We start from the raw sequence: 26,074 nt of genomic DNA, 5'->3' as shown, positions 1-26,074 counted from the left end.
ACCCAGCCATTTTCCCAGTGAGTTGTTGTGACTAGAGAAAAAGCCTTCTCAGTTGTGCTGCCACGGATTTGAAATGGCCTGCTCAGAGAAGCTGTCCCGGCACCAACTTTGCTGTCTTTTTGGCAACAGGCAAAGGCATTTTTATTTGCCCTGGTATTCCAAGTTGTTTTATAGCTAGTTTTACTTTTGCTTTATGACTTTCCTGGATTTTAGTGGTGTTTTAGTGGTATTTCCTGTGGCTTCTGTAATTTTATCTTTTTGTTTCTTAAACTGTATGCTACCTTCAGACTCCTGTTACTGTACTGAAGGGCAAATTATACATTAATAAAATAAACATATCAGTAATAATATGGGGGCAAAATGATCAGTTCCCCAACATTCAGACTTAACATTTCAAAAAGTTGATGTTTCAAGTGCAGCTCTTAGAGATTCCCTGCATTGGTAAATGTGCATAGGATTGCAGTTTTTCAGCACATCCCTATACATCTACTCAGATGTAAGTCTCATTAAGTTAAATGGGGCTTACCCCTGTATAAATGGGTACAGGATTGAAGCCTTAGATGTCATTTCTATGCTTTGTTTCTTGAGCCGAAACCCTATTGAATGAAATGGAACTTACTTCTGAGTAAACATGCCTAGAATTGCACTACATGTCAGTGTTCCTGTTGTTAAGAAAAGTTGCCCTCTGGGATAAAGCATTCCAATTTCAAAATGTGATGTTAAAATGTCCCATTTGAAACACTGATTCAGATTTCTCATTCAAAGTGTGCATGATGAACTTGGAATATACGTTATATTTCACACATTTGCATCTTATTGAAAATCGAGGAGGAAAACAATGAAAACAGGACACAATCTGCCTCCTGAGTTCTGTTTTGGCAACTTTCTACAATAACAGGATAATAATATTCCTGCCTTACATTGTGAGGATTACAGCCAAATACATGTGCTTAATGGAATTGCACTCATGCTGGGGGCAGGGGGCAGAATATGATCTTCATGATTTCTCCTAAGCCCTCTAGCCCCCATGCCTTCTGAAAATCTGCTTTAGACGGGACGTTATGCAGTACCATGAGAGGTGATGCAGGCGGAAGGGGAAATTGGTAAAGCTCACCTCCCCACCCCCTTCTTTCAGCACGGATTCTGCTGGATCCTAGTTGCCTTCCATGACTGGAAGGACTCCTTCTGTTCACAGAACTGCCAATCTGGATCCAGCCCATTCTGTTCTTAGAGCATTCAAAAGCCTTATCTAAATACTAAATATTATTAAGGATAATTGATGCTCTTTTCATTGTGCTGAAAGAACTAGAGGATGGAAAAAGCTGGAAGAAACATGCAGAGATGGCTCATGTTGGTGAGCTTGCTCCAGGGTATTGTTGTCTCAGTCTTGCTTTTGATGAGCATAATTCAGTAGCCACCATTTTTAAGTGCACATGTTCCATCAATTCCCTTGCTCCAGCAGAGCATATGAGATTTATGGATTAATTTTATCCTCAGGTAGACTGCGTGCCATTTCTATCACACACACCCCACACCCAATTATACCATTATTGTGCTTCTTTCCTTTTTTATGGGAGCCTCATTAGTGTTAAAAACAGTTTAATACATCCATTCTGTAAGCTTTAGAATGAGGGATAGCTTCTGCATGTCAGAATCAAAGTGTGTCCCTTGCATTTCTTCCTCTTAAGCATGAATTTAACACAACAGAAGAGAAGAAAAAGAGGTTAGCACTTGATATTGCAACAAGCTTAGTATTTTACTTGCTTTTTCTCTCCCCTCATCATTGCTGTCTGATTGATAGAGCTTAGTTATGGTTTGTTTCACGTAGTTTTGGTGGGATTCACTTATTATAAACAAACAAAACATAACTGATAAGTAGTGCAATGTATTATTAAGGTAAAGTCATATTAAAAAAGGTCTCACGGCCGATTCTCCTGCTGTAATGTGACCTTGACTTCCTCCTGGCTTTGCAATTTGAATCACTTGTTATACATGCCAAAAAACTGAACTGCAGTTTGGCTATCACTTTGCTCCCTGGCCCCTCCTGCCCTGCAATTTGGGCAGGCTCCTTGCCTTTTTTATTGTTTAAAGCAGTGCTGGCAGCATGTTTTTGAGGGCCCTTGAGCAAGACACCCCCAGTGGGCCCCCTCCTTCGGTGAATCTATCTTCTCACTATTGAGCTCTGCACAAATGGCCTCTCAAAATTCTCCAGCCTATTTGTGGGCTCCCGTGTTTGCCCTCAGCAGGATCCCAACCGTGCATACTCTTGATGTCCGCCCTGGTTTAAAGCACTGCACCCCAAAGAATTGTTTATCATTCACTCTCTTCTTTACCAACCCCCTTGAAAAGCCGCAAAACTGGCAATTGTGGGGAGGTGGTTTTTTCCACAGCTCGCTTCTGTTGCAAACTTGCAGAACCATTCTGCTTTGTTTTTTAAGAGCTCAACCCTGGAGAGGCATAAGTAAGTTTGAACAAAAGCAGGTGATGAGGTCACTTCCAAACTGTCCCCACCACGTTACATGTTCGATCTGTCTTATCCCTAAGAAAAAATGCTGATTAATGGAGCATAAAAGCAGACTGACCTCTGTTGACCAAAATGACCTTTGCCACCATCAGAACCATCATATATGCGTGCCAAAGACACCACAATCTCCCAGCACATTTGCTAATTTGATGACATGGCACATAGTAATGAATGATCCAAGTTGTGTACCTATGAAATGGAAGGTGACAGGATTCCAACATATCTAGGTAGGCAGGAAATATTTCAGTGAAATATTTGACCTATAGATTGATAGTAAGGTTCATGTGCTTCTACCTGCCCCAACTAGTGTATCAGTTTGAAACCCAAATCACTTGAAACTGGATTACTGCAAGAATGTATGAAAACAATTTTTAGCTCCTATATCATATATCTCATTGTTTGTTTCAAGTGTTTCTCTGTTTGGGGTCAATATTTATAGTATTTTACAGCATTTTACACTGTTTGGGGGTAATATTTATAGTTAATATACTGTGCCTGTGATTCCCAAATCTTGGACCACTGGATTCCAACAATGAATTTTTGTTCTTTATTATGACATTGCACTTGATACTCGGGTATGCTCTTTTGAGCTTTCAGTTTAGGGATCCAAACACAAGGGCTGTGTTTCCACTAGGGGTGCACGAAAGTCACTTACCTGGTCTCGCAGCTTTTCGCGGTGGGGGGGAGGCGCTTCGCTGCTCTCCCCCCGAAGTTCAGGCCGGGGGGGGGGAGGCTTCCCGCCTCGCCCGGCCAAAATTCAAGCTGGGGGGGGAGGCTTCCTGCCTCGCCCGGCCGAAATTCAGGCCGGGGAGGAGGCGCCTCGCCTTGCCCAGCCGCAAAATAAAAAGTTAAAAAAAACAACAACGCCCCTGTGATAGGCAACGTGACGATTAATGTAGCCTATCACGGCTAGATCTGCAAAGTCAGCCGTGATAGGCTACGTAAATTGTCACGTAGCCTATCACGGGTGACTTTAAAAAAAAAAAGCGCGTACGCAAATGGCGGCCCCCATAGGGAGCTGCCATTCGCGTTCCTTATTTGGTCGCTGTAGTCTACGTAAATCTTTACGTAGACTACGGCGACCAAATAAGGAACGTGAATGGCGGCTCCCTATGGGGGCCGCCATTAGCCGTACGCGTTTTTTTTTTTTTAAGTCACCAGTGATAGGCTACGTGACGATTTACGTAGCCTATCACAGCTGACTTTGCAAATCTAGCCGTGATAGGCTACGTTAATCGTCACGTAGCCTATTACGGGGGCGTTTGTTTTTTTTTTAGTTTTATTGGAATGGCGGCGGCGGCAGCCAGTCGAAAGATCGGCTGCCGCCCCCGCCCCTGACGAAGACCCAACGAACCGCCGCCGGGACCCGCCGCTAGGAGGGACATTCGGGAAAGGTAAGTCCCGTCCCGGGGCGGGGGGGTGCGGAGAATTTCTCCCCGAAACTTCTTCGGGGGGCTGAACGCGTTGGTGCTCGGCCCCCCGAAGTTTCGGGGAGAAATTCTCCGCCAACCCTAGTTTCCACCAGTGATTTACTCCAACCTGGCTTCACGGTGAAGTCTCTGTGTTTCCATGACATCATGGCCATTCAGCACCAGCCCTGCATTTTATCATGGAAAAACCACTTCTTCTGAGACTGGTTATAGTCCAACTTTTCCAGCTTACTTTGGCTGTTGAGGTGAAGGCCCCTTGACCTCAACAGGAGTCAGCAGGCACCCCTGGACTAATGTGTTATCGTGTGATAGCGCAAATGTGTGTTAGTGCTATTTCACGATTGAGTGATAGAGTCATAACAATATACTGATGTGGAGGGTATGCCTATTGATGGAAGACTTGTGCAATAGTGTGATAATGAGATAGCAACTTAGCGTGTGCCTGCTAATGTGGTAGCCTTAGGGGTTCCTCCTAATGTGGTAGCCTGCTATTTAGAGGGAAAGGAAAAAATGGGCAGAATCCAGCATACGTCTGGGAAGACTACGCAGAAGTAACTCCCATTGTGGTCAATGAGGCTTGTTCTCAAGATTGCCATTAAGGGGAGTAGACCCTGGAGGTGGGAGCCGCTCTGATTGGTTCAGCAGCCCCTGCCAGTCTGATGACGTTCACTTCCAATCCCCCCACCCCACCTGGAAGTATGTTTCTAGCAGCGAAGGGGGAGAGGGAGGGGGACTCAGCAAGAGGAGGAGATGGGAACATGGATGAAGTAATCAGACCCAACCCAGACTCCACCCAGCCATCAAGAACATAATTCAATTAGAGCTCAGTGGAAACAGCACAGAGCCCCAGGCTGTTGTTGTTGTTCAGTCGTTAAGTCGTGTCCGACTCTTCGTGACCCCATGGACCATAGCACGCCAGGCCTTCCTGTCCTCCGCTCTTTCCCGAAGTGTGCTCAAATTCATATTCATTGCATCAGTGATGCTATCTAGCCAGCGCATCCTCTGCCGTCCCCTTCTCCTTTTGCCTTCAGTCTTTCCCAGCATCAGGGTCTTTTCCAGGGAGTTTTCTCTTCGCATTAGGTTAGGTGGCCAGAATATTTGAGCTTCAGCTTCAGTATCTGTCCTTCCAATGAGCACTCAGGGTTGATTTCCTTTACGATTGACTGATTTGACCTCCTTGCAGTCCAGGGGACTCGTAAGAGTCTTCTCCAGCACCACAGTTCGAAGGCATCAATTCTTCGGTGCTCAGCCTTCCTTACAGTCCAGCTCTCACAGCCATGCGTTGCTACTGGGAAAACCATAGCTGAGCCCCAGGCTACAGCAATGATAATTTAAGCACTGTGGAAACTGGAAAAGGAGCAGATGCAATTGGGGAAACATCGCAACAAAGTCCCAAGCCAGGTGAAGCCGATAGCATGGAAACACACCCAAGGTTTCTCTGTCCTAACATTTGTGAAGTAAAGGTATTTGTTAGTCATTATTAAATTTAGTTACAAAGAGATTTAGTTACAGAGACAGAAATGGGATTTCCGAAGTATGTCTAAAGGAAAGTAAAAATGGATCAGTCCTAGTAATGGGCTAATCAGACATTAAAGGGAGCAAAGTCAAATGGATATTTTACTTTAAAGTCCCTGAGAAGAAGGGAGCAATGTCTGGAAAAGGGGACTATTCCCACAACAAAACTAGGGGTTCCCAATTAGTTCCCAGTATCATCAATCAGTTCAAACAGAGAGGCACACAGCATCCTGTGGTACCCTGATTAGGACTTGGTTCATCTCATAAATGCCTAATCAAGAAATGTACAGAATTACTGTAATGCTGCATATATGTCCTATGGTCCATAATTATTACCACAGTTTAAAATGTCCCAATTGAAAACAACAACAATTCTTGATATAATAAATGAAATCACCATGAACAAAGTCAAAGGAATAATCAAGTTGATCAAACTAGTATTTTTCAAGTAAGTAGGATAAAGAGCAAAATAAATAGTGTTTATTCCTCCTACTCAATAGAGATATTGCATTCAGTTTATGTAAAGGAAAACTTGGAACGTTTAAGAACTGAGAGCCTTCCAGGATTCCTTTTGTGGCAATTACAGCTACCTTTCTGTCATATTTTCTGTTATACTGAATGCTAAGTAGCCCTGTAAATGCTTGGTAAATTGTTGTTGTTTTTATTTATTTCAGAGATCCATAGAGACCTAAGCAAAGAACATTAAGGAACAAAAGAGGAATGAGACTGGCTCCAGCACAGAAAACCAATTTGCATTAAGGTGAAGAAAGGAATCACCACTTCAATCTTGGTTTGTATTGCCACAATGAGGACTTATCATTGCTTCTGGCTCCTCTTCTGGGTTTCTCATCTCCACCAAAGTTCTTCCACACCATTATCCAAAAGAACTAGTGGCCTTCCAGAAAACCCAGTGGTTTGGGATCTATCTAGAAGCAACAAGAAAGAGTTTAATCGTTCCAAAAGAAGCTGGATGTGGAATCAATTCTTTCTTTTAGAGGAATACACAGGCTCTGACTATCAGTATGTTGGCAAGGTAAGATTTTTATTTTTCGCTCCACTTAATTCTAGAGCTTTGAGAAGTCTCTCATAATGGACCAGTCAAAACGGCATGCCATGTCATGCCATGCCATTACACTGACTGCCTCTTAGCAGTCTCCTGATAAATAGTTTCTGTGCGAGAATTGCAGAGTGTGCTCCATCGACTGAGCAAACAATGCAGGAAATGGCAGAAAATGTGGTCTGATTTACATATCAACAGCCATACACGTTTAGGGTACAATATGCAATTAGAACTTGTCTTTAACAAGAAAATCAATTTAGTTGCATTAAGAAGTTCCATGCTGTTGAGCTTGCAACATAGGGAATTAAAATGTGTCCCTTAATTTCAGTAGAGGTACATTGATCTATACCATTAGGGTCACAAAGAAGGCATTTTAACAGAATATACTGCTCAGTGCTTTGGAGATTTAACATTAGAAGATTCCTCTCCTCCTCCTATAAATGAGCCAGCAAATGTATTTAAGATTGTAATAGTGAAATTGGAGGCTTGCTTGTAAATCCAGAAAATGGTGCTGTATGTTTAGTCACATAATGCTCCAGATTACAGGATGACTGCATATACTACTGACATGATTTGGGACTTGGGTCATCATGTTATCTAGAAGCAATTTTTGGTTGGATGCGCTTGGTTTCATTTTAAGAGCTGCTGCCTTATTGTTTGTGAATCTTGAAGTTCTGCAGAAATCTTGAGTAACACTGGATGTTCTGTATAGCCTCTTGTTATACAGACCAGGTCTGTGTTTCCACCAGCGATTTACTCCAACCTGGCTGCACGGTGATGTCTTTGTGTTTCCATGACATTGTGGCCATTCAGCACCAGCCCCGTGTTTTATCGTGGAAAAACTGCTTCTTCGGAGACTGGTTATAGTCCAACTTTTCCAGCTTACTTTGGCTCCACTACTGATCTGTTTCCACAACTGCACAGGGTTCAGTATCATAGGCCTGCCCATGGGGCATGTAGCCCGGCCCTTGTGGGAGTGTCGCTTATTACATCAGTGACCCAACCCTTTACCTCTCTGTTTTACAGAAGTTTCATCACCGTTTTGGAGCTGGATGCCGGAGGGTCAACTTTTAAAACATTATTGAAAATAAGCGCTGGAACACTAGTGCGTATAAGCCTGCTATCGTGGGCAAGCAAATACTCCCACTACAGCCTGAAAATAAGGTTTATCTCAGGTCACTTCCCTAGAACTACACATGCGGAGGATCCACGGCTAATATTCCTTTGTGTCATTTAGACCAGGGAAACAATGCCGCAAGCATCATAGTCTAGTTTTCATATTACATGCTTAGCTGCAATCTCATTATCACACTGTTGTGCAGGTCTGTGATCAATATGCACACCCTCTATGTTAGTATCTTCCTATGACTCTTATCACTCAATTGCGAAATAGCAGTAACATGCATTAGCACTATGTGCAATAGCATTATTGCGCATTAGCGCATTTTCCAGAAAGAAATGCCCTTGACCTCAACAGGAGTCAGCAGGCACCCCAGACTAATGCGCTATTGCGCCATAGCACTATCATGCAATAGTGCAAATATGTGTTAGTGCTATTTCACGATTAAGTGATAGAGTCATAGCAACATACTGATGTGGAGGGTATGTGTGATGGAAGACTTGTGAAATAGTGTGTTAATGAGGTACTGACTTAGTGTGTGCCTGCTAATGCGGTAGCCTTAGGGGTGCCTCCTAATGTGATAGCCTGCTATTTAGAGGGAAAGGAAAAGAAATGGATGGAATCAGGCATTCATCTGGGAAGTCTACTCAGAAGTAACTCCCATTGTGGTTTATGAGGCTTGTTCACAAGATTGCCATTAAGGGGAGTAGAGCCTGGAGGGGGAAGCCTCTCTGATTTGTTCAGCAGCCCCTGCCAGTCTGATGACGTTCACTTCCAGCCCCCCCACCCCACCCCCGGAAGTATGTTTCTGTCAGTGAAGGGGGAGAGGGAGGGGGGACTTAGGAAGAGGAGGAGATGGGAACATGGATGAAGTAATCAGACCCAACCCAGACTCCACCCAGCCATCAAGAACATAATTTGATTAGAGCTCAGTGGAAACAGCACAGAGCTCCAGGCTGCAGTGATGATAAGCCGGGACTTTAAGCACTGTGGAAAATGGAAAAGGAGCAGATGCAATTGGGGAAACATTGCAAAAAGGTTCCAAGCCAGGTGAAGCCGATAGTGTGGAAGCACACCCCAAGAGTGTTGAACCTCTTTCAGCCCAAGGGCCAAATTCAATTTCAGAGACGCTCTTCAGGGCCACGATCCAGTGGTGGGCAGGGCCAAAGGCAAAAGGGGTGGGGCCAAAAATACTGGCATATCTACGCACAAAGGGCCAGGAAACCATTAAACAATTGGTGGTAAGGAGAAAGGAAGTGGAGCCAGGGGGTGGAGGCCGTGACCATCTGGAAGACCCCAGAGGGCATCCTGCTATCGCAAGCAGGCTGGCCTTGTGGTTCAACACCCCTGCATTAGACTACGCTCTACATGTTTCAGACAGTTCCTTAATCCAAACAGGGGAAAGAGCTAGAAAAGAACTTTGAAACTGGCCTCTCTCGCTGCTTCTGCTTGTACCAGAGTCAATTTAGGCGAGTACAAATTGCCTCCGAGCAATGAGGCAGGGAATCTTTAGGGGAAAAATGGTTCTCTTTTCTTTTATGCCATGAATGACTAACATAGGTATTGATGTTCTGTTATTATCATGGTGTTACTGGTTTTACAGTTATTATTTTTGGTAAGATATCTCAGACACTTCCATTCAATGGTGGGATACAAACATTTTAAAGAAATAGCATTGGTATTTATGTATCGTAGTTCACAACAGTTAAAACAACAAAATACTACAGCATGATAAAATGTAATATAAAACTTTTCAAAGTTTAAAACTATAGTATAAAACCAGGGTACAAAACCACAGCAGTTTAAAGATCTCAAAATACATATCAGAATTTAAACAGTAAAAACTGAAGAGCTTAAAATGCCTGGGAGAATAAAAAGGTCTTCATGTGATGCTGAAAAGACCACAAGGTAGGCCCCAGATGAGCTTCTCTGTGGAGAGCATTTCACAATTGGGGTGCCACCACTGAAAAGGCCCTGTTCTTAGCAGCCACCTATCTCACTTCATTTGGCAGGGGCACCTGGCGGAGGGCCTCTGAGGATGACTGTAGGGTCTCGGCAGACATATATGGACGGAGATGGTCCTTCAGGTAACCTGGCCACAGGCTGTTTAGATCACTGAATTTATAGGGCAAGTTACAAAAAATGTGGTATGAGGGCTGCATACATTTGCCCTCTCTAATCTTTATGAATGGCTTGTCATCTTTCTCAGACGGACGAGCAGTACCAACACTGGGGAGCAAAGTGATGATTTGCGGGGGCGGGGGGAAGCTTTGTAAGCTTACATTTCAAGGCTGATTCGCACTATTATGAAGTCACATCTCCACAACTTGCTGTCTGATCCTAAATACATATGAAAGTACATTTCACGGAAATCAATGGAATTTGCTGCCATGTAAGACCCAGACATTGAAACGACATGTATATCCATTTTCGCTTGGAAGAGATAAATACATGCACGGTTCCCATCCACTAAGGCTTCACTGGGAGATGATAAACTTGAATGCATCTTTTAGACTTGTGCTGTTGCTATTGGGAGGTGATTAGGTTACATACTTTTAGCTCCCCCATCAGGCTAGACTCTTTGTATGAAGTTTTGTGTTTATGTGTGCATATGCCCTTGCTTGCAGCTAAGCATCCTCATGCAGTGATTAGCTCTGAGCCATGGGTGCCTCCCCTTGCAAATGTAGATGTGCTCCCTCCACTGGAATGAATGGAAAAGCTAGTGTAGACAGGTGCTCAGCATGCATATGGCAACACCTGTGTGGGGCTTTGGGTTGTGGTGACCATGCTTATCATGTGGTTACTGCAAAGGCCATAACAGCAAGACGACTCAGATATCATATCGATTATCATATTTGAGGCATGTTACCTTGATAAAACATAACTTTCTTTTTCGTTTGGGAGCGTAAGAGAGCAAACTGTAATTTCACCAGCAGGTTTGTGATCATCAGGAAAGTGTTGCTCAGTCCAGTGCCATCTACAGAATTAGAATTTCTGTTGTGTCACCCTCTGTAGTGTGGCTTGGTCCTGGGATCCAAGGTCTCCCTTTCTGCCCCGCCCACTCCAAAAGATGACTGGAAGGGCCTTTTCAGACTGGCAAGTATAACAGGTTAATCAACAGCTTACTGATCAAAGGTGATCCCCCAAATCCAACCAAAATACCCTCTCCAATCATTTTCACGGAGCTTGAATTAGTCCTGTATTTGTTGTTTTCTGTGTTTAATATTTAATAGAAGTGACGTACTGCATTTTTTCCCTTCCTGGTATGTTGATATGCATCTTTACAATGGTATGGTGGAGAAAGGTGAGCATGTCCCTGGTATAATGCGGGGCGGTTGAAGACCCTGGGTCTGCCAGTTTTTGCTTTATATGAAGTTTATAAAGGATTTAACAGGATGGGAGTTTATCTTCAGATAAGCCTTTAGGAGTGAGTGAAATGTAATAGACAGCACCACACAACAATTGCAGAAGTACTGCATTGTGAATTCTAACAAAAAGCCAATATTCGTTCTAATCATGTAACTATGAAGGGGGAGAACAGTATGTAGAAAGAACGTAGTGTTCTTTTTGGATCCAACACTCCTTGTTCCATCTGAGCAGTCCTCGCTTCAACCTGACCTCTTAGATCTTGCAGACAAAACATTTTCAATCTCAGGGGCATCTTCTTGACCTGTGGGTGCACATAGTGTGATCTCTTTCCACAAAGCTTTGACTATTTCCCTCAGAGTAGGTGGCCACTTCTCAAGCTTGCCAATCAGCTGCTCAGCCATGGGTGGATTTGACATGCAGATGAGCAGCTGAGAAAGTCAGAGTGAAGTAATGGAAGTACTGCTTAACTACTGCACTCAGAAACAGTCTCCGTCCCAGATTACAACTGTGTTTACCTGAATGGCCTAGGTCAGATAAAGACTACAACTCCCATCAGCACCAGCTAGCATTGCCAATATTCAGGGATTATGGGAGTTATAGTCCAAAACATCTGGAGGGCTTGCCCAGAACATTTGAAGAATTAGAAGTTAGAATTAACATATGGTTACATGTTGGTCTGCATATGAAGGGTCATATATTACATTTTTAGGGGTGAGCTGAAATATCAGCCCTAACATGGATGGCACTCTTTTTCACAGCTTGCAAAGAGGGACTGCCTTTTTGCCAATTTTTTTGGGGGAAGGCTACAAATGTGAGTGAAGTTGATCCATTGTGTCAGGCAGTGGGGTGGCACACCCGGCCTTCCTGCTCTGTACTGTGAGCTGCTGGGAAGATAGGGAATGTCACCCCATTGTTGAAGCACCATCAGTCAATTGCCTGGGCAGAAAGGGAAGTGTGGTCTGACTTCCTTCTTCCATGGCTGTGACTAACTGAAGAAGAAGCAAACAAAAGGTACATTTGAGGTGGGGTCTCAGGAGGCATTGTTTATTTTTAGCAAGGCCGATTCCAGGTTTGTTTGGGCCCTTGACAAAATGCCCTGTGATACCTGTCCAGCCCCAGCCAGTCAAGAGAGCCCCCCAATGGGATTACCTGACAGTGGTGGGCAGCTCTGATGAGTGTCTCTTCAGGAACTGTGGGAAATTACAATGTCAGACCACCACCACCACCACCCCGGATGGAGTGACAGAACGATGCAACATCAGAGGCATTGTAGGAATTTAAACAGTAGCTCCAAGCCACCAGCAGGTACCAATAGCAGACCATGCTGGGACTCTGATAGCTGCCCAAGGATGCCAAGTGCTGCTGCCCGCCCTGATGGTTAGTATAACTCAGCACTAAAATGCATGCTGTTTAGGTAATGATTGTGCTATTTTGGTACAGGAATGGTTTATTACATGCCTCAATGTGCCAGCAGACATTCCTTGTATGCCTTGTAGCCATGCTTCAGCGAAAGGGATTTGTTGTTGTTTTGCATTCTGGGTATCTTACAGTCATATCTTGTTAACTTGCTTGATCATGCACTTTACCTCAACATGTGTGTGTCTGTATATATCGTTACGTATCCCTATCCCCCATGTGGTGAGATGCTTGCCTGGGTTTGGTTTCCTTGGGAGGGAACACTGGTGGTGACTGAAGGTGTTTCTGTAATAGTTGGGTTCATTTCCAAATATAGATGTTGAGCATAAGTGGAGGCAATCTGTTTGACATTCCTACCAAACATTCCCCACATCAGATCTCCTGAGCAACACCAGCAGCCCAAAAAGGCACCTTCCAGAGCTCCTTTCTGCCTCAAACAGTGGTTTCTCTGGCTGACAGCCCCACCACCTACATCTCACCTTCAGTTGTTTTTACACACAAACACATGGATTGCATCATCCTTAGCTGGGAGGGGAATGCTGTCACATTCCTGGGAAGTTTCTGCTGTGTCTTTGCCATTGCTTCCTATTAAGAGACATTTCCCTGGCCATGGAGCCATTAGCCTGTAATCTACTTAACAACAGTACAGCCAGACTAGCATTCATACGACATGCACGCACATGCGTGCCGTGCGCACACATGCACACACACACACAATTGATTGATTGATTGATTGCATTTATACCCCGCCTTTTTTCCTCTTGCAAGGAACCCAAGGCGGCTTACATTATCCTCCTCCTCTCATTTTATCCTCACAACAACAACCCTGTGAGGTGGGTTAGGCTGAGAGTCTGTGACTGGCCCAAAGTCACCCAGTGAACTTCCATGGCCGAGTGGGGACTAGAACCCAGATCTCCCAGCTCCTAGTGCAACACTCTTGCCACTACACCACAATGTTCACTGCATGGATCTGATGAAGTAAGCTCTTGGGAAGGCCAAACCATAAATCTGGGAATTAGCTACACTCCCAAGGACAAAGTGATTTGACTGCGAGTGCTGTTAGCCACAGCTGAATGCAGCACTGCTCCTGCCCTCATATCCTTTGGCTTTGACTCTTGTTTCCTCCCTTCCCACCCCACCCCCATCTTGCAAGCAGGCATGAGGTCAGGAAGGAGGAAACTCTTAAGACGCATCCACTGAGCATGTGAATATGAGTGCCTTTCCACTCTCTCCGGACTGCTTGTTTCATGCTCTGCATGTTTTATCTGGGGAACTGGAATTCATCTGGTGAGTTGCATATGTGGTTCCCTGCTCCAAGATTTTAGACTTGGAGCCCAATCCTATGCATGTTTGCTCAGAAATGTGCTCCACTGAATTCAGAAAATGTCAGCTGTCATAATACCACCATACACTTTTATGATGTGCAGCTGAATGTGTGAGCTCTTTCCATTGAGTATTTCAGTTGAGCTGGCATGGGTGATACTAAAGTTCGAGCCATGGTGTTTGAACTGTGGTGGCTCATTCTAACAGCTTTTCTACAGGAGGCATTTGTTGTGCGCTCATTGTTGTTTACGGATTCTTTAGACGATGTCGTGATCCTCTGTTTTTTGCTTCTGTTTTTTTAGAGCACAGGAAAAACGGGGTATTACTTCTCAAAGTGGTGTTTCTACTTGTGTATTTGCTTGCTGTTGTTGTCGTTCAGTCGTGTCCGACTCTTCGTGACCCCATGGACCATAGCACGCCAGGCCTTCCTGTCCTGCGTTCTCTCCCGGAGTGCGCTCAAGTTCATATTCAATGCATCAGTGATACTATCTAGCCATCTCATCCTCTGCCGTCCCCTTCTCCTTTTGCCTTCAATTTTTCCCAGCATCAGGGTCTTTTCCAGAGAGTTTCCTCTTCGCATTATGTGTATTTGCACTACTCCACTATACCACAGTGCCATCTAGAGGTTATATAGCAGAAAAGTAGGAAAGGCAAAGCTGTCATGTAGAAAAGCTCTAACATGCAGGTAACATTTTGACATAGCACTCATAGTGATGAGCATCCATGTAAGATTTTGTCCCTCAGTCCTAAAGCTTTGTGTCTTGCCTCTGCATATGTGGAGTACAATTCCAGGCCTTGTGCACTTTAAGAATTCTCCACCTATGACTTATTATGTGACTTTGGGCATGTAGATTTTTCTCGGGATCTGCAAAAACAGAAAGCAATGCTCTAGATGTGCATGCAGTCCATTCCCATCTGTCCCTTTGGAACACAGACCTAATCTCTAAGGTACTTCACCATTTCCCACATATTATTACAATTCATAGCTCCATCCACCTCAACAGGCCTTCATTCTATAAACATGTAAGGCAACCTTTCCCAACCAGGTGCCCTGGCTGGCTGGAGGATGATGGGAGTTGTAGTCAACTCATCTGGAGGACACTGTGATGTGGAAGATGGTACTGAGGGATGACTCGTAGCTGAAATATGGGTAATAGGATCTAAGACTCGCTGGTAGGACAGAGCCAGGAAATGTGATAGGCCCTGGGAGTTATGTTTGAAGTTGTTTATTTTAGTGTGAATGGCACTTTATCTTGCAAAGTATGGAATGGACACATGGTATATAAATGTCATTGACTCCATAGCCACAAGCACTTCACAACTGGCTTTCCATGTGTTCTTGGGTGTCAGAGCGGCTCACATCCTTGTAATTGAACAATTAGCCATGAGGCATGAAAGACAAACACATGTCTTATTGGAAATGGCTGATGTGTTAGAAGGAGAGTGCAGTATGCAAACGTCTCATTGATTAGAGCAAAGTCCACACAAATCCGTTTTTAATTAATATACTAGACAATAGAAGGCAGCTATGACAATGAGCTTATATAGATTATGTTTATGCTTGGTCTTAGCCTAAGAGGCTATTTTGGCCTATGTTATCCAGGGCCGGCTCCAGGTTTGAGGGAACGCTCAGCAAAACACCCTCTGATGGGCCCCCTCGTGGGAGAGGCAGGCAGCACTTGATCCCTTTTGCAAGACTAGATACTTGTATGCCTGTAGTTGGTCCCACTGCAATCAGCGTGTAAATAAAACAATATGTAAAACCAAAACAATGTGGCTTCATTGTCTGAGATTGTTGTACACTGCCTTGGTGACTTTTTAATAGATAAGGCAATGTATAAATGTTAATTTAAAATAAATAAACAAATGTATGTATGTAACACCTAGTTGTTCTAATTCAAGCTGCTTGCTCTTTGATTGTCGCATTCCCTAAAGTTCAGACTGCCTCATGGGGGCTTGTGCATTTGCTTTTTGTGTTATGTTATGGGGTAATTTCCAGACCCCCAATGCACGTTTTGCACAGTAACATATAGTTGAATGGTTCTCTAACTTAAGTCTTACTAAATGACAGCTTGACTTCTAATTCTCATACCAATCCGATAGCTTTCTCTTGTCACTTGTATGAACTCCCCGCCCCACCCACCACCACCCCTTTTCAAACATTTCAATACATCCGTTCAGGGTTTTTGCTATATAATAACACTGGAAAATGCTATTGCTGGCACCTCAGTGCCATAACTAGTTTGCTGTGTAAAGATTGGATGCTAGCGGTATTGGGAGAGGTCTTGGGGTGAGGTTGGCACAAATATAGCCTTGTTCCACTCTCCTTTGTCATGGAAGCTTCTCTCTCTAATCCTTGTTTGGAAATCAGAGGTGGTTACTTACTAGTAAAATTAAGGCACTCTGCACATGGTTGTGGACACCTTTTACTGTATCTTGAAACTTCTACAGATTACACTTCAGAAAGACTTAGGATGTAATCCTGTGCATGTTTAGACAGAACAAATTCCTACAATTCCCGGCATTCCCCAGCCAGTAGGACTTTGTTCTGTCTAAACATGCATAGGATTGCACCCTTAACTACTGAAATCTATGATGCTGGGGCTCAAGCCGAAGGCATGAAAATCACTTTCTGTTCTTTAGAAATGATGTTTGGCTGGCTGTGGTTACCCGCTGGCTGTAATTAAGCTGTACAGTGCAGTGGCCATATCCATCTGGCACCTGTGTAGGGAGTACTACAGTCCTGTGAAATGGCATAGTAAGCCATTTGTTAGTTGTTTTTTAAGTAGGGGTGGATGGAGTGATAGGGGAAAGAGTAAGGATAGCGTGGGCAGGAGTGGCATCTGATTGGTTGCTGGAAATGATCAGAAGGTCTCTAGGTATGTGCCAAGTGCTTCCCCATTGAGGCTTAAAAAAAATGGGAAGATCAGAAATTGCGCTCTCTCCCTCTCTCTCTCTCTCTCTCTCTCTCTCTGAACCATGATGAATGGATTTTGCTTTAGAATTGGGGTACTAACGATAATGCTGTTGGCTTCAGGAAGGCATTTTCATATACAGTGAAAAAGTTTGGATGATTTATTTTCATTCCCAGAGATAGGTGTCTTGGCTCCCTTGCTTGAGCCATATGGATTGTTTTATTGGATGGTTTGATTAATTCAGCAGTGACCCTTTTGCATATGTCATCCTGTCTTCTGTTTGGATGATGGCATTTGTCTGGCATGAAGGAGGAGTTTATCCTAGATTTGTCAACTTTGGGTGTAAGGTTATGTTCTCTATACACGCAGTACAATTCCAGGCCTTGTCCACTTTAAGAATTTTCCACCTATGACTTACTCTGTGACCTTGGGCATGTAGATTTCTCTCAGGGCCAAATGCAGAAAGAGTACAGGAGGATGGGTTTAAAGGCTTTGTATGGTTCACCTGCATTTCCTATTTTCTGCTTCTGGCACAATTCTCTGATTGTGTTGCCTCTATCCTTTGGGCTACCAGGCCACCATCATGCCCACACATTCACAGGAGTGTCCTGATTTTCATCTGCCAAATGTTGGAGGGCATGGAACCACCTTTCGAGATCAAAGATGCATTTTGGAAAATGGTGTCAGGTATTAAAATATATGCTTTGAGTTGGATCTAGAGTAGTGCTTGTTTATATCCCACCTTTTTTTCCTCTTACAAGGAACCCAAGGCAGCTTACATGGTCCTCCTCCTCTCAATTTTATCCTCACAACAACCCTGTGGAATAGATTAGGCTGAGAGTCAGTGACTGGCCCAAAGTCACCCAGTGAGCTTCATGGCTGAGTGGGGACTAGACCCCGGAACTCCCGAGTCCCAGTCCAGAACTCTAACCACAACATCATAGTTTCTTATTGGAGTTCCAATCACAATGGAGGAAAGGGGTGTGGAGGTGATCTTTGCAATTCCTCCTTCCCCTTGCAGCCGCCTGAAAAACTTGTCTGGAGGGTTGGGGGCCCCTCTGGAGTAGAATGAGAGGTGACACAGAGGGAGGGGGAATCAGCGAAGATCACCTCCCTGCTGCCTTCCTCCAGCAGAGAGCCTCCATTGGATCCCGGTGCCTTCTCTGAATGGAAGGAGCCCTTCCATTCATGGAATGGCTGCTCTGGATCCAGCCCTTGGTTTCTTCAGATGCAGATTTCCCAGCCCAATAAAATAGGGTCTGGCAGTGCTGAAATCACAAGCATAAAGACAAGCTACTGGAGTATACAGAGCTTGTCTCATTAATACCGCAACCCCTTTGTCTTGATACTGCTCAACAAGCCCATGGTTCACAACTGCAGGACTATATAACTGCGAGGGGAGAGGTCATGCGTCCAACCTCCTGCACTCAGACACAGTTGCCTTCTCTGTCCAAACTCGATTAGCTCATTAGCTCAGCACTACCTGGCACATTGCAAGGTGAAAACATGCATTTTCTCTATACAGGAATCCTCGCCAATCAAACTCAAACCAAAGGTGTTTGAAACACTCATCCCCAAAAACTAAATGTTCTGGTCTTCGTGTGTAGGATAATAGGTATGTGCTAAAAAATGTAACATGGAATGTGGCCTTCAGATTGCCAGCATGCACTCAGACTCATGATCCACATCAGGGGAAAGCTTAAACATCAACTCCAAATGGTGTCCCTAAGAGCACCCCTTTCTTTCCCCCCCCCATCTAAGTGAATGATTCCCATTCATTTTGTGTGTGTGACAAAGTGCCATACAAAACATGTCCCCTACCTGTGATACTTGGGTGGCCTGGCCTCCATTGAGAGGGGACCCTTTTGGAGGAGCAGAACTGCCGGCCCTAGTGTCGGACATTTTGCTATAATATAGTATTTGTCGGGGGGAAACGTTACGTGCAGCAGAGCTAGGATTAGCAACTGACTGTTTCTCTCTTCCTAGGTCCCTTTCCTCCCTCCCTTTCCTGCCCAAAAACACACACACACCTTCTTTCTGATTCAGAGGCTGCATTCCTTATGCTCTGGCAGGCTGAGTGTTTACCTTCCTTTCTAGGCGGCAAGGGGAAAATGCATGGAACTCAGTTTCTTTTATTTCTATCATTTATATGCTATGCTCCATCATTTGATTTCCTGATCTACCCTTTGTTCTGGAATGTATACACTCACTTGACTTCTTGTATCCTCCCCCCACCCCCCGGTCCTCATATCACTGACATTGATGCAAGTTCTCTAAACTGTCAATCCATCAGATTAACAATGCGGAGGTAGGTTTTGAAATGACAGGCAGTTGAAGTGTTAGTGGGTACGGGGAGGGTGGGGGTGGGAATGGGGGGAAGCTGTAAAAACAACCTGAACATTTCATACTGGCCCAGTTATAGAAAGAAAAACAAATATGGAGCCTCAGAAAGAGATGACGGACATAGAAACAGAAGTTGCAAGATGCATCAAACTCAGCTCCTCAAATTAGGTACACATCTCTTTAATATTGATCTGCTTCTTTGGGGCCCCCTAGGCAACCTAGGAGGGTTCATTAAACCAACCGTCATTTGGTAACAAGCATCTCGTTACACCACCTCTCTCTCCAATCTTTTCTGTCAGGTCTTCAAATAAAGTCTCCGGCAAACATAGTCAGGACTGATAGAATTCCAAGGTATGTTGTTGTTGTTTTTTAAAAAAAACAACCCAATCTAAAATTCTTTGCCAAGAAACCTCAAATTTGGCAGATGTAATGAAATGTGTGAAATATAATACATAGAGTTCCTACAAAGCCCCAGACTTGGTGTTCTAATAAACCACATTTATCAAAATCAAATGCATGTTAAGTGCTACACCTTCTGCATTATTCACATTCTGAGCATTGTTTAGCTCTTTAGCAATGTTGTTGTTCAGTCGTTAAGTCATGTCCGACTCTTCATGACCCAATGGACCATAGCACGCCAGGCCTTCCTGTCCTCTGCTCTTTCCTGGAGTGTGCTCAAGTTCATATTCATTGCATCGGTGATGCTATCTAGCCATCTCATCCTCTGCCGTCCCCTTCTCCTTTTGCCTTCAACCTTTCACAGCATCAGGGTCTTTTCTGGTGACTTTTCTCTTCGCATTAGGTGGCCAAAATATTTGAGCTTCAGCTTCAGTATCTGTCCTTCCAATGAGCACTCAGGGTTGATTTCCTTTAGGATTGACTGCTTTGACCTCCTTGCAGTCCAGGGGACACGTAAGTCTTCTCCAGCACCACAGTTCGACAGCATCCATTCTTCGGCGCTCAGCCTTACTTGTAGTCCAGCTCTCACAGCCATACTTTACTACTGGGAAAACCATAACTTTGATTAGACGGACCTTTGTCGGCAAGGTGATGTCTCTGCTTCTTACTATGCTGTCTAGGTTTGCCATAGCTTTCCTCCCAAGGAGCAAGCTTTTAATTTCATGGCTAAATATTTACATAGGCTAAAATGGGGAATCAAAAAGGGACGCAAATAGCGCCCGCTACGCTATTTGCATTCCCCTTTATTTTTGCCATCATAGCCTATGTAAATATTAATGTAGACTAAGACGGGCAAAAATAAGGAACGCAGATGGCGGTGGCCATAGCCGCTGCCATTTGCGTATGCGGTTTTTTTTTTTTTTAACCCACCCAGCCGTGATAGGCTACGTAAAGATTTACGTAGCCTATCTCCTCGTGTTTTTTTTTTAAAACCTAGCCATGATAGGCTACGTAAATCTTTATGTAGCCTATCACGTCTTTTTTTTTTTTTTTTACAAGAACAAGAGTGGAAATGGCGGCGGTGGCAGCCGGCCGGAAGTCCAGCTGCCGCAGCTGCTGCCGCCGCAGCCGCCACCGGAGCCGCCGCTGCCCGGAAGATCCGCCCCAGGTGAGTCTCGTCCCGGGGGGGATCCGTGGGGGGGCGGGGGGGTGGCAGGCCGTTCCGCCACAGATTTCGGGGGGCTGAATGCACTGGCATTTGGCCTCACCGAGATCCGTGGCGGAATTCTCTGACATCCCTACAATCCACCCTGCCTCCTTCCACACACACACACACACACACACACACACACTGCAGAAGTTGCCTCTCTGCTTGCTATCTACTATATTCATTTCCTGTGCAATTGCCTGCCCTTTGTTGGCTTCTGAAGTAAGAAATGTCAGCAAACTGATCATAACAGTTATTTTAAATAAATTTTTAAAACCCTGCTTTAATAGAATTCGTAATCTCACAAACGATCTGGTTGTCTGTATTATAGAATACCGGGAACTCCAAACACATTTAGGGTGCAATCCTATGCATGCTTATACAAGAAATAGTTCTACAACTCCCAGCTTGCCCCAACCATGCTGGCTGGGGGATGCAGGGAATTGTAGGCCTTTTTTCTGTCTAAACGTGCATAGGATTGTACCCTTAAGTAGCATTTACTACCTGGATATTATTAAGGAAGAGGGCTGCAAAGGAATTTTGTCACTTTTTTTACATGTGTGCGCTAGAGTAGCAGGGGCCGAAAGTAGATTGGGATCTATTTGTAGGTCTCTGAGTGCTCTGCAGTAGATTGCCAAAGGTTTCCAACTCTGAATATTTTCACAATAGCAAATAAAATTGGAAAAAGTAAATCATCTGCCATGATTGCCTTTGTGCTCATACCCTATCCCTGAGCCTCAGGTGTTCCTCACTTGTGAAATAGAAGTACTAATTGGTCACCTTCGACCAGATCTTTGTTAACAGGTTTGAGTTTTGCTTTAAAAACCCCATTTGTAGCAAATGGGATGTAGATTTCTACATGGTTACGCAGGTCATCCCAGTTGCCAATTGTCTCTGCCCTTTGAAATGCCACTTTGCATGTGGCTCTGCCTTTCTGGGCCACCATTTTGCACCTAGTTCCATTTGGTGGACCTTAGCTAGTAAAAAAAAAAAGCACCCAAAGAACAAAGTAGATCATACAACACTTCAGTCTGTCTAAGCCTGGACTTGAGAAAAGATACATCTTCTCCCTACCACATACACATACCCTGAGGTTTAACTTTCAGAGACCTAACATAGGGGGCAAGAAAACAAAAGAACTCTAGTACGTATTATGTAGGGATGGCGGAGAATTTCTCCACGAATCTTCGGGAGGCCGAGCGCCAACGCATTCAGCCCCCCGAAAGTGTTGGGGAAATTCTCCGCCGGCCCCCCCCCCCGGGATGGGACTTACCGTGGCCGAATGTCCCTCTCGGCAGCGGGTCCCGACGGCGTTTCGGCGGGGGCGGCGGCCGGTCTCCCGACCGGCTACCACCGCCGCCATTACAAAATAAAAAAGTAAAAACAAAAACACACACCCGTGATAGGCTACGTGACGATTTACGTAGCCTATCATGGCTGACTTTGGAAATCTAGCCATGATAGGCTACGTAAATCGTCACATAGCCTATCACAGGTGTTTTGTTTTGTTTTTCACTTTTTCTTTCGCGGCCAGGGAGACGGGACGCTTCTCCCCGGCCTGAATTTCGGCCGGGCGAGGCAGGGCACCTCCCCCACCGGCCTGAATTTCGGCGGGCGAGGCAGGGCGCCTCCCCCCCTCGCCTGAACTTCGGGGGGAGAGACAAAGCGCCTCCCCCCCACCGCGAAGCAAGCTGCGGGACAAGGTAAGTCCCTTTCGTCCATCCCTAGTATTATGTGAATTAATCCCCCTTCTTTTTTTTTAAGCATTCCCCCCAAACTCTTATCACAACACAAGGCAAAATAGGCACACTTATTTGTCAGGGACGTGTATCAGAAAACTGGGACAGCCTCTGATAAACTGGGACAATTGGAGTGTATGCAAACAGTGGCCCTTGATAGTATGCCTCATATGCCTCAAAACAAAGACATACTGTATCCAGCCATTTCAGTGGAGCCTGGATGAGCATCGTGAATGAACACTGTATCTGCGCCTGCTTTAGCCTTATATTTGTTACAGTACAATTCTTTGTTGTTGTTGTTCAGTCATTAAGTCGTGTCCGACTCTTCGTGACCCTATGGACCATAGCACACCAGGCCTTCCTGTCCTCCGCTCTCTCCTGGAGTGTGCTCAAGTTCATATTCATTGCATCGGTGATGCTATCTAGCCATCTCATCCTCTGCCGTCCCCTTCTCCTTTTGCCTTCATCTTTCCCAGCATCAGGGTCTTTTCCAGAGAGTTTTCTCTTTGCATTAGGTGGCCAAAATATTTGAGCTTCAGCTTCAGTATCTGTCCTTCCATTGAGCACTCAGGGTTGATTTCCTTTAAGATGGACTGATTTGACCTCCTTGCAGTCCAGGGGACTCGTAAAAGTCTTCTCCAGCACCACAGTTCGAAAGCATCGATTCTTCGGCGCTCAGCCTTCCTTATAGTCCAGCTCTCACAGCCATACATCACTACTGGGAAAACCATAGCTTTGATTAGACGGACCTTTGTCGGCAAGGTGATGTCTCTGCTTCTTACTAGGCTGTCTAGGTTTGCCATAGCTTTCCTCCCAAGAAGCAAGCGTCTTTTAATTTCATGGCTGCAGTCACTGTCTGTGGTGATCTTGGAGCACAAGAAAGTAAAATCTGTCACTGCTTCCATTTCTTCCCTTCTATATGCCAGGAAGTGATGGGGCCAGATGCCATGATCTTCGTTTTTTTAATGTTGAGTGTCAAACCAGCTTTTGCACTCTCCGCTTTCACCCTCAACAAGAGGCTCTTGAGATCCTCTTCGCTTTCTGCCATTAGGGTGGTATCGTCTGCATATCTGAGGTTGTTGATAATTCTCCTGGCTATCTTAATTCTGACCTGTGATTCATCCAACCCGGCATTTCTCATGATGTACTCATCTGAAATGAGCGCAATTGTGCGGTAGTTTGAACACTCTTTGGCATTGCCCTTCTTTGGAATTGGAATGTAAACTGACCTTTTCCAGTCTTGTGGCCACTGTTGAGTTTTCCAAATTAGTTGGCATATTGAGTGCAGCATTTTAACAGCATCATCTTTTTGGATTTTAAATAGCTCAGCTGGAATACTGTCATCTCCACTAGCTTTGTTGTTACTAACGCTTCCTAAGGCCCACTTGACTTCACTCTCTAGGATATCCAGCTCAAGTTCAGTGAGCACACTATCATGGCTATCAGGGACATTAAGATCTTTCCTGTATAGTTCTTCTGTGTAATCTTTCCACCTCTTCTTAATCTCATCTGCTTCTGTTAGGTCCCTGCCTTCTTTGTCCTTTATCATGCCCGTCTTTGCACAAAACGTTCCCTTGAGATCTTCGATTTTCTTGAAAAGATCTCTAGTCTTTCCCATTCTATTGTATTCCTCGATTTCTTTGCATTGTTCATTTAAGAAGGCCTTCTTGTATCTCCTTGCTATTCTCTGGAACTCTGCATTCAGTTGGATATATCTTCCCCTTTCTCCCTTGCTTTTCGCTTCCCTTCTTTCGTGAGCTACTTGTAAAGCCTCATCAGACAGCCACTTGGCTTTCTTGCATTTCTTTTTCTTTGGGATGGATTGAGTTGCTGCCTCCTGAACAATGTTATGGACCTCCATCCATAGTTCCTCAAGAGCTCTGTCTATTAGGTCTAATCCCTTAAATCTATTCCTCACCTCCACTGTATATTCATAAGGGATATGATTTAGGTCATACCCAAATGGTTGAGTGGTTTTCCCTACGTTCTTCAACTTAAGCCGAAATTTTGCAATAAGAAGCTCATGATCTGAGCCACAGTCAGCTCCAGGTCTTGTTTTGACTGACTGTACAGAGCTTCTCCATCTTTGGCTGCAAAGTATATAATCAATCTGATTTCGATATTGACCATCTGGTGATGTGCATGTGTACAGTTGCCTCTTGTGCTGTTGGAAAAGAGTGTTTGCTATGATCAACGTGTTCCCTTGGAAAAACTCTTATTAGCCTTTGTCCTGCTTCATTTTGTACACCAAGGCCATGCTTGCCTGTTATCCCGGTGATTTCTTGACTTCCTACTTTAGCATTCCAATCCCCTATGATGAAGCGGACATCTTTTTTTGGTGTTAGTTCTAGAAGGTGTTGTAGGTCTTCATAGAACCCATCAACCTCAGCTTCTTCAGCCTCAGTGTTTGGGGCATAGACTTGAATTACTGTGATGTTGAATGGTTTGCCTTGGATTCGTACTGAGATCATTCTGTCATTTTTGAGATTGTACCCCAGTACTGCTTTTCCCACCCTTTTATTGACTATGAGTGCTACTCCATTTCTTCTCAGGGATTCTTGCCCACAGTAGTAGATATAATGGTCACCTGAATTAAACTCGCCCATGCCTGTCCATTTGAGTTCGCTGATTCCCAAGATGTCGATGTTCAATCTTGCCATCTCATGTTTGACCACCTCCAGCTTACCTTGATTCATTGATCTGACATTCCAGGTTCCTAAACAATATTGTTCTTTACAGCATCGGACTTTTTTTTCACCACCAGACACATCCACAGCTGAGTGTCCTTTCGGCTTTGGCCCAGCCGCTTCACTCCTTCTGGCGCTACTTGGAAAGTACAATTCTTACCATTCATCATATATATTCATAGCAAACTCAAGTCTCCAAGTGCTAATCCTTATGTAACTAAAATGGCACCATTCACACACAAGAGGGAGATACCCTCTTCTGCAGGCTCGGGGGAACGCCAAGGTTTGCAGAAGTACAAAATTATTATTATTATTATTATTATTATTATTTGTACCCCACCTTTTTCCCAGTACTGGAACACAAGGCGGCTAGTACTGGGACACAAGGAGGCAAAATATTTAGGGGAGGAAGCAAAGAGGGGGCAAATGAGGACAGAGCATGCTCGTCGTGGCCACAGAATGCAGACTGACTGTGGGAGGAGGGTTGGAAAACCAGGGGGAGTGTGAATAGTATATCCCGAAAGATGGCATGGCTGGCTGGCTGGAACCCTGAACAGGATCACTCCACGTTGCAACATTTTATTCTAAGTCCCACTTGTGGAATTTCAGAACCATAGCATGCTTTACATTTCAGCCACTTAACTGTCCTCAGAATGACATGGGCTTGTAAAAGTTCTGTAGGCTCAAGCTTAGGGAAGTTCACTGACAACTCTTCTTGTAAAGTTTTCAGTAGAGTTTCATGTGCACTCTCAGTTGAGTGAGTCTCAATTGAGTAGGCTTTATTGGGCAGATGGTAGCAATGGGACCTGGCTTTTGGAACTCTTAATGGGTGTGGTTTTTGGAAGCACCAGATGTAAGAATTCCTCTCCCCAGGCCTCTTGCTGTCTCATTGGGCCCACAGTAGCCAGAGGGGAATACCCTGTTTTAGGATACTTTAGTTACCTACTTAAAGAACGTCCCATCAACATACTTGATTTGATCTGATCCAGGTACCTACGCATTAGGCAGGATTAGGGTGACCCCTTGT

At 44.5% G+C, this 26,074-nt stretch overlaps 1 protein-coding gene across 2 annotated transcripts in view; it reads left to right on the top strand.

Moving 5' to 3' along the window:
* The window catches only part of LOC146347371 (cadherin-6), a 221,026-nt gene that overhangs the window by 121,153 nt on the left and 73,799 nt on the right, over positions 1–26,074 (top strand). The window contains exons 1-3 of one of the 2 annotated variants that reach the window (XM_084850554.1): positions 55–153; positions 1,689–1,723; positions 6,144–6,502. In XM_084850554.1, coding sequence (XP_084706680.1) covers positions 6,275–6,502 — 228 coding nt within the window. In that variant the 5' untranslated portion in view covers positions 55–153; positions 1,689–1,723; positions 6,144–6,274. Of the gene's footprint in view, positions 1–54; positions 154–1,688; positions 1,724–6,143; positions 6,503–26,074 lie in introns of those variants that run through there. The other variant, XM_084850553.1, reaches the window with a different exon arrangement.

This window comes from Heloderma suspectum, chromosome 4, assembly GCF_057233095.1.
Source record: "Heloderma suspectum isolate Gila_16-S chromosome 4, 16-S_ref, whole genome shotgun sequence".
NCBI classification, from domain to species: domain Eukaryota; kingdom Metazoa; phylum Chordata; class Lepidosauria; order Squamata; family Helodermatidae; genus Heloderma; species Heloderma suspectum.
This window is presented reverse-complemented; position numbering and strand designations above follow the sequence as displayed.